The following is a 13,615-nucleotide window of genomic DNA, read 5'->3' as shown; positions in this document are numbered from 1 at the left end:
CTCTTCATCCGCGCACATATCCACCGATGCTCTGTTCAAGTAGCAGTGGCCAACCGAGATCACGGGTTGGGTTTGTCGATTTACGGCCTCTGGCACGCTGTTGTCTGATTGTTGATATACTTGTACCACCAACAGTGGCCACGGCAAACTCGTCGTGAACCCTCCCACGGAGATCTGCGTACAGAGTAGCACACTCTAGGGGCCCTCCCGAAATCGAAATCGCAACCTGGAAAAGGCGCTTTCACCGCACAAACAAACGCCATCTAAATCGACCACTTGGTTTTTTTCGCAATAATATGCCCCAGGGCCGTCAAAGATAGCCATTCTCTACCCCCTTACCAACACCATGTTCACATCGCGCATCACCACGCCCATCCCCGCCAACCCACAGTACGAAGACATCTTCTCGTCGGCCCTGTCGACCCTCTTCACCGACGACACGCAGACCAGCCACGGCGTCCCCGGTGGCCATGTGAGCTACCACTCACCCAGGTTCGGGAAGATCGACCTGCGGATACCCCAGCACCCGGCCGCCGAGGAAGGCCGCACGCTCTTCGCGCACTACCTGTGGAATGCGGGCGTGATCATGGCCGAGGGGCTGGAGCGGGCCAGTTCTTCCGGCACAGAGGGTGAAAGAGATCAGGCACCCCCGCCGCACCAGCACCAGCAGGACGGAGGTGACGGGGAACAAAAGTCGGAGGAATGGCAGAAGAGATACTGGGATGTGAGGGGGACCAAGGTTCTCGAGTTGGGCGCTGGTACGTGAGAGTGTGAGTGAGATAGAGAGAACACAAATCATTTTCGACTTGACGTACGTCAATTGTCAGAAGATGCTGGGGAAGCAAGCAAAAAAAAGTATATAGGACGCCGGCTCACATGCGAAAGTCAGGGACGGCGTTGCCATCCATCGTTGCTGCGCTCTCTGGCGCACGCTCCGCGACCATCACCGACCACCCGTCTTCGCCCGCTCTCACCACCGGCGCCATCGAGCAAAACGTCCGTAGGAACCGCGTCGAACGAGTCGACCCGCCAGAAACGGCGGATGCGGACGCCGAACCCTCACCTTCATCGTCGCCATCGCACCCGTCCACGGCAACAGTTACACAAATCCCGAGTTCCACAGCAATCGACATCTTCGGTTACACGTGGGGCACGGCGACCATGTACATGCCGGCGCAATACGGCAAGCCTGCCGAGCCACAACCAGAAGATTTCGACCGCATCATCATCGCCGACTGCCTGTGGATGCCGTCCCAGCACGTCAACCTCGTCAAGACGATCCTGCGCTATCTGCACCGGCAAGAGCAGCAGGCGTCGGGTCCAGCGCCCCCGGGTCCCCCCATCGAGAGTTGCGCCTTGGTTGTCGCCGGCTTCCACACCGGTCGCGAGATCGTGCGGCATTTCTTCGAGGTAGCCACCGGGGACTATCGACTCCCAGAGGAAGAGGAGGAGGAGGACGCGAGAGAGAATGACACCCGCGGCGAGGACAAGGACAAGAACGACCAAGACGGCGACGGAGAAGCCCAGGTGGCGAAAGAGGTTCAGGGCCGTCTCCGCGCCGCAGAAATCTTCGAGATCGACGTCAACGGCCTCCGCAGACCCTGGGAGCCTCTCAGGCCAGGCGAGAATAAAGACCAGGCCAAACGGTGGTGTGTCGTGGCCGTGCTGGTGAGAAGATGAGAGCATGACACTCGTACGGCTGGCCATAGAAGCCTTAGGTCAAAGAACAGGTTTGGTGCTCTTGTTGAACACATCAGGTTTTGTACAAGCTCACGGGCAAGATGATGCGACTCCAGCGCTTGATGCGTCCAGAAACTCTTTCAGTTCCACGGAAAAATCGTAACGAGGAGGAAGCTTCTGTTGTCTTCGCCATACATCTACACCCGCTAATTGTTTCATGCACTGCAAGTGCCAGTCCCGCAGTCATCTGCACCTCCTCTGTGCCGCATTGATGACCCATTCTCCCTAGCAACATATCTTTACGTGCTGCAGTAGCTCATGCCTGTTGTTTGCAGAGGAAAGAAAATCATGATCCGTCGTCCCAGCCCCCGTGCCATATCGCACAATCCTTCTCGAATCAGGAGTGGGTCGCTACGACACCTTTCATCTGCGGAAAATCCCCTGTACGTCCGACTTGCCCTTGGAGTCGGCATATCCCTCTGAGGCAGTTATTGGAATACTGCTGCTACTGAGTACCTCCGCCCCTGAATTTCGCCCACCCAAAATTCATTTTGTCGTCACAGATTCCTGATTTTCCCCCCAAGCGCCATACGAATCGAAATACCATATCTGTAAGACAAGCTTATTGCGAAGGGCCACGAAATGAAGGGGGCCGAGGCCAATCAAGGACAGGTTGCCCACGGACGTAGAACACCCGATCTTCGCGTTGCCGGGGGCCCTTCTGGGAAAGATCGACGGATGAAGAATTGGATGCCCTCGAGACCTTTGGAGGGGGCTCGTCGTCGTCGTCATCATCGCTCAAAGTCAGATCAATGACTTCGCGGGGTCTTTTCTTTGTGTGTGCTGACGGTTTAGACCATGAAGGAGCCGTTGATACTTCGCGAGACGATAATGGCGGGGTCTTGACGCTATGCGGTGTCAGTGTTTCAAGGTTCGAGGGTCGAAAGCTGGGTCCAGTGCTGAGCTCCACCAAATCGCCGTCGTCGCCATCGTTGTTGCCATCGTTGTTGTCATCGTCACCATCATCATCCTCGGATGGGGTGGGATTAGATCTGCGAACAGAAGTTTCGTTTTCGCTCTGGATATGCCATCTCCCGTCTGGATCGACATTGACGGCCTCCACACTCCTAGGCGTTAGGTTCAGAATGTCGTTAACATACTGATCTAGAGCCAGTTGTTCCCACGGCACAGCCTTGTTGCAGATAGGGCATGTCCACGTGGGTGCTTGTTCCTGGAGTTGGAGATACAGGGCTGCATCGAAGCATTGGACATGATTACACCCGAGACCACGACATGGCGTCGTGATGCGTGTGTAACCGACAGGGTCTTTCAACGAAAGAACCATCGACGTAGCCACGATTTCATCGGGGTCTTCGGCTTTCCGGCGCACTAGATTCCCGTAAGCTCCCAAACCAAGGTGATGCCAAAGTGAACTCACTCTCCCGAATCACTTGATCTTTGGTGATCATACGGCCTCGCCTGATATCGGCGACCATTGTGTCAATCGACTTTTGCACGACCAGATTGACCACAAGATAGAATTTCTGCGGGGGTGATTTGTCCTATTTAGTATGGATAGTTCTTGATGTGAGATCGGACACAAATGAAACAGAGGGGAGACCGAATCAATGGGCGCACCTTTGTGGTCAAAGCATAGATCATGTCGACCGAATTGGGATAATTGGCGGGCTTTTTCTTGATGAAGCTCGTAATATCCACAGGTCTGGTCGTTCCAGGTCGGTTCTTCAATCCTTTCAGATTGGCCTTGATATCAATACCGTTACATTTGAGCTCCACGTTGTGAGGAAACTCAATATCATAAGTTACTCTCTGGACAGACCCGGTATTCTCAGAGGTGCAAAAGACCATAATGCGGTATGACGGATCCTTATGCAGCGTATCGAGAGTATCTTGGGACACCATGACTATGAGCTTGGCTGTATCTCTGGCCGACTCTCGGGCTAAGTTCTCGTCAGCGGTTGCGGCGCTCTAAGCGGAGAGAGTGTCACTAGCTACCTTTGCACTCCCACAGTCGGGTGATCTGTCTGTGAACCTTGTAGAAGGGTGAACTTCTCCAGATGAATTGGGCTGATTTCCGTCAGCGCGCGTCCTTTTTCTCTGATAGAGTCGCCTCCTGTACCTGGACCTAACGTTGCGGTAGAAGGCATGTAGTAGTTGTTGTGAGCACTCGGTGAGGAAAACTGAGGGGAGGCTGAAGAGGCGGGAGAGTCGTGCGAGTAATGCGGATTGTAAGAGTTGCCGTTTTGATATGAAGGAGGAACGCCTCTGATCGTGGTGCGTATTCGATTCAGCGCGACCATGTCAGCTGCATTGCGCATTTTCTCGATATCTGTAGATATGGAGGTCAGGATACAGTAGAAGAAGAGAAGTGGTAGCGCGGTGGGGGAGAGGGCAAGTTGGCATACAGGCTATTGTTCTGATTTGGAGTTCACTTTTGACTCCAGACAAGGGCAGGCCTTCGCTGCGTAGTACATTCTTCAACTTCTCAACAGTGAGGGTTTTTACTTGGGCAATCAACGCTTGCACATGATCCTGTGCTTGGGCAGGCATGTAACCCGCCATGGTGCCTGCCATGGTTTGGCGGCGTCCTTCTCTTCTTTTTTTGTTTTTCTCCTTTACAAGATGATCGAACAGACAGCAAGGATGGAAATCGGGCTGAGGCTATCGGTGGCAACGACGTCGAAACAACATGGTCGGAACGGAGGGCGAGGGCGAACTTGCGCGCGCAGTCGCAACCTCTTTCGTGGGCGGGGGTCTAAGAGTGCCAGCGAGTGGCCCAGCGGAAGGGAAGCGAGAATAGAGTGATCAACGAGGACGGATGGTGAAGGTTGGGCTACATTTTCCCCATCCAAGGAAGAAGTCTGCAAAGGTGTGAGGTTGCTGCCGTCGCCGAGTCGTAAAGACGCCGCAGTCACTGGTTGGATTCCGATGAATGGATTGCGAATCGGCGCAACCCCGGCAGTTTTGGACCTGCGGAAAAATGTCCACAGAATTTATCTGGTCTTGCTTGTCCTGCTTGCCTCTTACCCACCGTGCCCGCACACAATCAACACTCGTTACCACCGTGTGTCTGTCTTTTCGACTTGCTAGATTTTTCCCTTCCGACGCAAGGTATGGCCAAATCTGCCCGGGCCTCCGTGGTCAAGAAGAACCACCGCAATCTTCGCGCCAAGGTGTATGGTCCTGCGTCAGATGCTCGTACTGCTAGATTGTCTGCAAAACTCCAAGAGTTGGCAGCAAAACCCAAACCAGAGTCTGAAAAGGCCATGGACGTGGATGATAACGCCGAACAGACTACGGGAGACGAGTCTCGCAACGCCCAGTCTGAGGGTATGTTCATTCAATTTTCCACAAACGCAAACCACCACTGACCGGATCACGCAGTAATGGACGTCGATGGGCAAGGAGCTGTCACCAAGACGGCAAAGTCGTCCACGTCTCGGAGTCAAGCCAATCGCAAGACCCACAAAGTCTCCAAGAGGAAATCCAAGAACTCTGTCGTTTTCGCCTCGGAAATCGCGAGGAAGAACAAGATGGCCAGGAAGAAGACCAAACGATGAAGACGAGAAGAGAGTCGGATTGTGGTTCTCAACCGCGGAGAAGCGATGGCTGGCCAAATCCTCGGTGCTGTACCAGCATAGAGCTGCTCTGTGCCTTCCCCTCCGACTCCTGGCTGGACCGCCGCTCCTGCCATTCAGTAAGCAGTCGAGTTGTTCTACCTGCGGTCAACAACCTCAGACTCTCCGCAAATCGGTGAAATCGGTTCAGGATACACATCGACATCAGCCACCCATCGTTCGGCTTTAGACTCATCGTTAGGAAACAGAATCTTACTGTCTATCTTTCATCATCGGAAGACTAGGAAGCGCCCATTTCCCCGCCGCCATCTCGTTGCTTGGTTTTGTGGAATTGGCTTTTCCCAGCGCACGCTCTTTGAACAAAGACTACACAGCCCCGAAATGGACGACCTCCCCGTTCTTCCCCGTCGCACTCCCGTTGATTCAATGGGTTACTTGAACTATCCCGCGGAAATATTGAACCAGATCTATCGCATGGTCTTGGTTGATAAACGCCAGATTCTCTGCTTCCTCTGCTCCACAGATCCGGCATTTCAGGCGATTGTTCTGAAACACGCTGTTGATTGGCCTCAAGGCTTGCACATCGGCGTGTTGGACTGGACCCACCTGTTTGACGAGCGATATTTCGTCAACAGCTCAGGTCTTTCGACGCAGTTTCTCCGTGTATGCAAGAAAATATGGAGAGAAGGGAGCAGTGTGCTCTATGGAAATCTGAAGATTGCCATGCGATGGACGCCAACACTAGATCCTTGTCTGGGCTCTTTTTTCAAACACAATATTCAATACGTTGTCGCGTGGGCCGATGTTGTTTATCCTTCCAGCTGCGAGCTATGGCCCACGCTTAGCAAAAGTTGGAAACCGTTCGACCTTCTGCACTGGGGTGTTGCCCATCCCACCGAAAGTTGGGAAACGGACAGATCAACGCTGAGACGGATGCGCGAGCAGAGATTGTCAGAGACGGGCAGGAGAGGGCAGCGAGCCAGGAGTAGATCGGCCAATTTTTGAACGGGCAGGGTGGCGGTTGTCACGGTCGGAGCACTCCTCCATGTTTTGGGGGTATTTTCCCGCGTTATTATAGTGTCTCATGTGCATTTGAGATGATGATCTCTAGTCTTTCAAGGTTTCACTGCCGGCATTCTATGAGCTACTCAAACGCAAGCAATACAAAGTGTTGGCTGGCTCTATGGCCAGTTTTTGTGATATTGTTTATACCACTCTCGGCTGTGAGACTAGTAAGTGTGCATCGAGATATATAAGTAAGAGGCGTATACTGGGCAGGTTGGGCAGTATAATATGTAGCACCTACCTAGCTTGCATGCTTGCCTAGGTACATAGGTAGCGAGTAGGTACTGTAGGTGTGGGTTGTGACTGCCGTGGCTCAACAGCGTGGACCTTCTTTGGTGGTAGCGGGCCAAGCCTTTTAGCGTCAAAGAGACTTCCTTTGGGATTTCTTCCCCTGTGCATATTTCGACCTCCTCTGCATATGTAGTTCTGGCTCTACAACCATAATTATTTCCGGAATCTCTCCACGACACTGCAACACACCAGTGTGGACGATTGCTTTTCGCTATACAGAAGCACAGAAGAGCCGTGGAGCGCTTGATAAGTTTGAAACATCTATCCGCAAAGTCAACGATATCATGGCCTAGTTGGGACTCCATTAGCTACCAAGGCTCGACACATGCACCACCCGACCATGTCGACAGTAGCACGTGCTTGTATGGCCACATTACCCTCACGGTGAGTACCAGCGCTATCTGTCTTGTGAGCGGGCAACCCCGCAGCTGAAAACCTCTTGTGGTCTCCTACATCCGGGTTAGAGGCATCGAGATGGCGGGGGTAGAGCAGCTTTGCATTGGCAAGCTGGAAGAGGACATTTCGCGTGATTGAGCCGCTCATCCGCTCCAGAGCCGATTGATATTAAACGAGTCCAACCAGAGTGGCCACTTCTGGAGCGGCCCGTTGATGGCAAAATACTCGTATATGCGGGACGCTGAGAAGAATTGGGAGATTTGCAGCTGACTGCTGTCCTGCTCGGTATTTTGCTGATCAGCTCATCCAATCATTACAAGATTTCACGGTCAGTTCGTATTGTACGCATCAAGAGCTTGCCATCTACGGCTGCTTATCGCTTGCGCCGCGAAGCCGTCACAGGCTGAACTGCCACCCATGACACCTCAACCATTTTTCATTCGCCAGCATCTCTCAATGTGTGGGGGCTATACTCACTTATTGGGCAGGGATACGGCATCACCAATCACCTACCAGTTCGACCTCGCTTAACCAGCAGCTACCTATGCATGTATCATTGACGTGGTCGCTGCACATCAAAAACAGCTTTGGCTCATCAGCCTGCTTGAGGTTTAGCCGACAAGGCCCTCGCCAGTTGCCTTTCATGTGAATGTGAAGATTGCGAGGCCGTATCCCTAGTATGCTCCAGTGAATGTTCTGTCAATTTTCTTGGAGCTTCCTCGCGTTACGATCAACCAGATCAGCTGTTCTGGCGTATGCTGCTCACTGGATTCAGTTTCCGACATTATTTCCAAACCCTAATAGTGATCAATCTGGTGGTGCCGGTCACTAAGGCTGTGAGATGCGGACTCGACCCTGTTCTCTGTCGACATATTAACACCATGGCATACGTTGGTGGTATCCGCGGCGATATACACGAAAGGAACTTCGACGACCAAAAGGACGACGGATTTGTGCAGGGCCTTGCCACAACTCCCTACAGAGATTTCAAGGACCGAGTGCAGACAGCAGCCCCTGGAACATGTGAGTAGATAGACCGTGTTGCCGACTTTCAAGACTGGCTCCAGGACCCCGAGGTAACCGTTCTCATGCTCATGGGCCGGATGGCTTGTGGGAAGACAGTGCTGGCTAAGCACCTCATCGATCGTGCCACATGGGGTCCTGACCGCACGATCTGCTACTTCTTTTTCAATGATCGTGATTCGGAGTTTCAAAAAGCGACATCGGCTCTCAGCGCTGTGTTGCATCAGCTATTTGCCAGAAACCAGCTCTCATCCGTCATGCTCGTCACTTATATGATGAAAACGGCAGGGGTTACACTCAAACCCAATACGGTTTACGGTCTGTTCTGTCCAATGTCATCAACGATCCTAAATGCGGGAACTTGGTCTACATACTTGATGCGTTGAACGAGTGCAGAGAGCAGGCGGAATTGCTTCAAGTCATTCGGGTTCTGTGTACGAGCAATCGGCAACACCAAATGAAGCTCAAACTCACATCTCATCCGCGCCCTAAGATGTATGACCATTTGCGTCATCTGCTCCAAGGTATAACTAGATGGCGATGGTTGAACTTGGACAACTGGAGCCTGAAGAAGGAAGTAGACGACGATATCAAGCGATATGTCAAGTATGCCGTTCACAAACTGGCCACCCGCGGAGGCTTCCGAGCATCTGCATTGCGTCGTGTCGGGAAGACAATGTTTGAAAGGGCGGGAAGCACGTATCTCTGGGCCAATGAAACGATTCGTATGCTAGAGGATCCCGACATCTACACGCAAAGACCGCTGGAAACACTTCTATCCACGCAATTGCCTACAGTTATCTCACAGGTTTATCGTGAAATGATTGAGCGGAGCGAAGACGGAAATTATGCCATGAAAATTCTCTCCATTGCCTGTGCCGCGACGCGACCGCTGACCTTGGCGGAACTGCATGTGGCCCTCACGATCAAGCTTGGAGACAGGAAGGTCAAGTACCTTCAATCGTCGGACGAATCATCCTGCAGCCAGCATATCGTGACAGCGAGCGTGGATCTCCTCCATATCACAGAGAAGAGGGTACACTCTCTGCATTGGTCGCTTCGCCACTTCCTACTCCAAGGGCCTGGTGGTGATGGCATGGTGAATCCTGGCAACCCCCAGCTTCTGCTTGCAACCAGCTGCATCGCCGACCTTTTGCTCGACGAGCTCGCTGTGGATCCCCTGCCCGAATCCATACAAGATGGAACCCCCAAGTCCGATGGTCGATTCAAGGAGTATCTCGAGCGGCATCCATTTCTGGGGTACGCGGCTGAATTCTGGGCCTCCCACCTTAGCCTCGTCACCAATGGAGGTGAAAAGCTCTCGCCAATGGCGATCACCCTCTGTGACACCAAGTCAGACCGGTTCAAGACCTGGTTTCGGGTTTTCTGGAGTACAATCGACGAAGCCCCCTTTCCATGTCCTCGGGAATTCTCCAGCATGATGGTTGCGTCGTTCCTAGGTCTCGAGCACGTCGTTACCAAACAGTTCCAAGCGCAGCCACGGAATAGTGTCGAATATTCAGGCGATCATGGATGGACTGCCTTGATATGTGCCGCACACAATGGCCATGGAGTGATTCTCAGCCTACTTTTGAGAGAGGGAGCCGATCCTTACCATGGCGATGACAAAGGCAGGACGGCGATACACCACGCCGCTTTCAGAGGCAAGGCAGATATACTCAGACTTATGCTAGAACGCCGTTTCAACCTCTGGATGAGGGATGTACATGGCTGCACTCCCCTACATCTTGCCGCCATGCAAGGCCACGAGGAAGTCCTCAGCATCCTGCCAGACTGGGAAAGCTCAATCGACGACCGGGACGACATGGGACGTACAGCTCTGCATTATGCTGCTTTAAACAACCAGGAGGCCATAGTGCGCCTGCTCCTTGCCCACGGGGCGGATCCAGACCTAAAGGACCACGCTGGCAGAAGAGCTAGAGGTTTTGCCGTTGAGCCTCTTGGGAAAGCCGCATCTAGCGACCAAGTCGACTTGCATGCTCCCCACACGGTCGATGAGTCGGCGATTGTCGGTGATGGGGCGCCCAATGTCGAGTCCACAGTGTCCCAACCCTTGACTTCGATAGACCGACGAAGAAGGATCATCGTCACAGAAAAGGTTGAAAATGTCATACGCAGCCAACCAACCACAAACAATCTTGTGTTCCAAGTCCTCGAGGCAAAAGGGGATGCTCCAAAACTTTCTAACGAACCTATCGGACGGACCGACGATGTGGACAGCCTGTTCAACGCGAATGTTGTTGACATCAAGTTCTCCGATGGTGTCGCACGTCCTCTCAAAGAGGCAGACAAGCCCACACTCAGAGATATTGTCAACGGCAAGGCCGTCATTTACAGAAACTTGCCGGCTGAAGTGCAGCGCCTCAGATGGCTACATCTTCCAGCAAATAACGTGAGTTCCGTATCCTCTGCCTTAAAGCCCACGACATCACTGGTGGCTAACCGTGTCATAGATGAGATGGATCGAGGTATGCCCACTGTCGAGACCACAACTTCAATACAGATCTCTAATACTTCAATCTCAGCTCATGATGCAGCAGTACGAGAGTGTAGGAAAAGTTTCGCGGGCTGTTGTCCTGCGTCCTGATCTTTGGATTGAACGACTACACAAAGCCTCGCCTAACAGACCCCATGCTTGCTTCTTGACTCCCTTCTGCGAGTCTATAAGTATGCTCAGTCTCGTTTGTTTCTGTTCTCCATCCCCCTTGACTGGTCTCCCGCTTTCATTTGTGCTCCCATGCTAATGAGATATTCCCACGGAACACATGTAGACAAGCGTGACAGCCATGAAGACTTTGTATTCATTGTAAGCTCCTCCCTTGGAGTCAAGGTTCGGTCCAAACTAACTGATAATCAGATGCCGTACATCCACTGGGAGAAGTGGGAGACGTTTGTCGACATGAGAGACTATGCAAAGAGCATCATGCAGGATCGTGGCGAGATGCATGAAGAGGACCAGCACAAGAGGCTCATTTGGGCATATCTGAATCCCAAAGACGGTAGCAACCCTATTCACCTTCGCCGTACGCTCGACCAGTATTACTACTTCTCCCTGGACGACACCAGCGACAGAGATGGTGATCAAGTGACAGGTCGCCTATTCGATCGCGGTGATCTCGTTGGCGACAAGGTCCTTATGATGGTAGACCAGTTGTGGCTGTGGGTTGTTGGAGGTAGGCTTTGCTCACAGAGACATATTCCTTTATACTTTTAGGCGTGAGAGTACTGACCAAGTATTGATATGGTATTCACCAGCTTCCCTGAGAGGTGGAGCTACCAAGGTGAACCTCACGAGCGCACTGATATTGCCCGCAACATCGAGACGAATTCTTCTCCAATCCGGTCAACATATGAATTTGCCGAACTCATTATTGGCGAGTGCCTGAGAACATGCCTCGACCCGAGTAAGGGTGGCGATAAGACAGTCCACTTCTTGGAGCACTATGAGATGTCGATAGGGGCAGTGGTTGGTTTTACCGTCCAAGCAGCATCCCGCCATATCAGACTGCCAAATACTGACTCACCCTGATTTGATAGACCAACAAAGAAGCTCAACAATTCAAGAAATTCTCCTCCATGGTAGAGAACTTGAAGAACCAGGACACGGGCCATGACCTGGACAAGAATAGTCGAGACTTTCTTGATATCCGCAAAGAGGTCGAACTGTTGAAAGAGGTCAAGGATATTCGCGACGAACTCCACACCCTTTTGATAATCTTCCAAGATCAGCAAAAGGTCCTCAAGGATCTGAAGAGACTCGCCCAGGGTGTCAAGCTCCCAAGCCATACTTCTCGAAAAGACAAGAAGCCCAAACCTCTGCAAGCGGCTGGTGGTGTCGAGGTGCACAACGGCGACGACAGTCAACCTGAAGTCACCACAGACGACCGAGAGCCGGAAGCAGACTTTGGCATCCCCAGATTCGCCATACCATGCCAGATCGTGGACCGGAACATTGCTGATATCAAGAGAATGGACGATCACGCTGGAAGAACACTAGACGCGGTACACCTCTACTCTCCTTTCCCGTCTGCTTATGCAAGTCCCTAACTGTCTATCTCTAGCTTAACCATCTGGTCGACCTCAAACAGAAGCATGCAAGCCTCCTCGAAGCGCGCTGGGCCCGCCATGAAGCCGTGCAGACACGGAGACAAGCCGAAGAAACAGCCAGGCAGGGTAATACGATTATGGTCTTCACCATTGCCACTATAGTTTTCGTGCGTACCATTTAGCAATCATATGCTTGAGACCACAATAACTGACGCAATATCCCAGTTCCCCCTATCCTTTATCGCGGCATTCTTCGCCATCAACATCGTCGAGTTCCCCAAAGACCCCGACGGCCTCCATCTCGGCTATGTCTCCAAGTATATGTGTGAGTGAGCCCACCCATTGAGCTCCTACCCTTTCACCTCTCTCGCGCCGCTGACGACAACCTGCCCAGTCTCCATCTCCGCCGCCATCATCATTCCCCTCATCCTCATCGCCTTCAACGTCAACGAAGTTGCTGCCGCCTTTGCCTCCTTTGGCAAATTGGCGCGCCGTCACAGCACCTACCTTGTATCCACTCTGGAGCTCAGTCGCTGGGCTTCTCGCCGCCCTAAAAACAAAGCGCCAGTCCAAATAGCCTCAGACTCAGCTGCAGAGGTAGCAGTCAACGTCGACAGCAATAGCTTTGTCGAGGGAAAGCCACCGCATCCCAAGCTCGAGAAGCCCTCCCAACAGAGCACCATCACTGCCTCCAAACCAGGCGGCGACACCAGAGACGGGTCTGTCGATGATAGCCTCACGCCCCACACAGCCGACCGGTCGCCCCATGCGCTGCTGGACGTGCTGTGGTATGTCATCTTTGTGCTCCCTTTGGGGGAGGTGCATTTTGCGCTGCGGCTACTCGGCTGTGTCGGGCAGGATCCTGGTGGTCAAGAGGGGCAGGTCGGAAAAGGAGGATGGTCCGCAGCGGCGGCGGTGGTACGTGTAGTGGTCAAGAGCGCCTCTGTCGGAGCAGAAGAAGAGTCATCCCAGAAATCGGATGAGGACGAGGATTCAGACAAGGGGCAGACGAAGAGCAAGAAGAGTAGTTGGCAGATGCGGAGAGGGCCCAAGACCCTGGCTGGAGCCGCCGTCAGCTTTCTTCGTCTGTGTCTCGTCCCCCTGTGGACCGTGGTGTTGGTGCTTGTAGCGTCGGCCTTTACCATCGTCTACGTCGTCGTCACGCTCCTGTTTGACGACAGTCCCATCCAGAGCGTGGTTCGACGTCGGATTCGTCCTGGCCGTGGGAGCTCGCCGCTGCCGTCGGCGTAGGTGGCACGTGGTCAGCTGGGATCTGCCGGTCATGGAGCGACACAGGAGAATGAGGTACATGTTACCGTTCAAAGCGATCGCTGGGTGCTAGGTAGTGGGTATATTCAACGAACGAACGAACAACCACCAACCACCAACCGACAACTAGATAGATGGTAGATATTCCCCTTGACCGCAATTGCACGATTGACCACGATTGAGCGCATTTGCACGATGGAACACATGATGCATGCATACATACA

General features: G+C 52.9%; 5 protein-coding genes across 5 annotated transcripts; 4 read left to right on the top strand and 1 right to left on the bottom strand.

Moving 5' to 3' along the window:
* Positions 1 to 346: 346 nt before the first annotated feature.
* AYO20_04660 (hypothetical protein) lies at positions 347 to 1,680 on the top strand (the record flags this gene model as incomplete). Its single annotated transcript, XM_022642956.1, has 2 exons — positions 347 to 762; positions 864 to 1,680. The coding sequence occupies 2 exons, from the start codon at positions 347 to 349 to the stop codon at positions 1,678 to 1,680; spliced, it is 1,233 nt and encodes a 410-aa protein (XP_022501011.1).
* Positions 1,681 to 2,302: 622 nt separating this feature from the next.
* Positions 2,303 to 4,275, bottom strand: AYO20_04659 (hypothetical protein; the record flags this gene model as incomplete). The annotated part of the gene is made up of 6 exons (XM_022642955.1): positions 2,303 to 3,069; positions 3,119 to 3,242; positions 3,319 to 3,641; positions 3,697 to 3,768; positions 3,821 to 4,030; positions 4,107 to 4,275. The coding sequence occupies 6 exons, from the start codon at positions 4,273 to 4,275 to the stop codon at positions 2,303 to 2,305; spliced, it is 1,665 nt and encodes a 554-aa protein (XP_022501010.1).
* Positions 4,276 to 4,814: 539 nt separating this feature from the next.
* Positions 4,815 to 5,261, top strand: AYO20_04658 (hypothetical protein; the record flags this gene model as incomplete). Its single annotated transcript, XM_022642954.1, has 2 exons — positions 4,815 to 5,031; positions 5,086 to 5,261. The coding sequence occupies 2 exons, from the start codon at positions 4,815 to 4,817 to the stop codon at positions 5,259 to 5,261; spliced, it is 393 nt and encodes a 130-aa protein (XP_022501009.1).
* A 399-nt stretch (positions 5,262 to 5,660) lies between these two features.
* AYO20_04657 (hypothetical protein) lies at positions 5,661 to 6,284 on the top strand (the record flags this gene model as incomplete). Its single annotated transcript, XM_022642953.1, has 1 exon — positions 5,661 to 6,284. The coding sequence occupies one exon, from the start codon at positions 5,661 to 5,663 to the stop codon at positions 6,282 to 6,284; it is 624 nt and encodes a 207-aa protein (XP_022501008.1).
* Positions 6,285 to 7,912: 1,628 nt separating this feature from the next.
* On the top strand, positions 7,913 to 13,373 carry AYO20_04656 (hypothetical protein; the record flags this gene model as incomplete). Its single annotated transcript, XM_022642952.1, has 12 exons — positions 7,913 to 8,054; positions 8,154 to 8,228; positions 8,282 to 10,467; positions 10,529 to 10,543; positions 10,601 to 10,742; positions 10,847 to 10,881; positions 10,933 to 11,234; positions 11,331 to 11,541; positions 11,613 to 12,077; positions 12,137 to 12,289; positions 12,348 to 12,447; positions 12,517 to 13,373. The coding sequence occupies 12 exons, from the start codon at positions 7,913 to 7,915 to the stop codon at positions 13,371 to 13,373; spliced, it is 4,683 nt and encodes a 1,560-aa protein (XP_022501007.1).
* Between the last annotated feature and the right edge of the window lie 242 nt (positions 13,374 to 13,615).

The sequence above is a fragment of the Fonsecaea nubica genome (assembly GCF_001646965.1).
Source record: "Fonsecaea nubica strain CBS 269.64 chromosome Unknown Scaff25, whole genome shotgun sequence".
In the NCBI taxonomy this organism is placed as follows: Eukaryota; Fungi; Ascomycota; class Eurotiomycetes; order Chaetothyriales; family Herpotrichiellaceae; genus Fonsecaea; species Fonsecaea nubica.
This window is presented reverse-complemented; position numbering and strand designations above follow the sequence as displayed.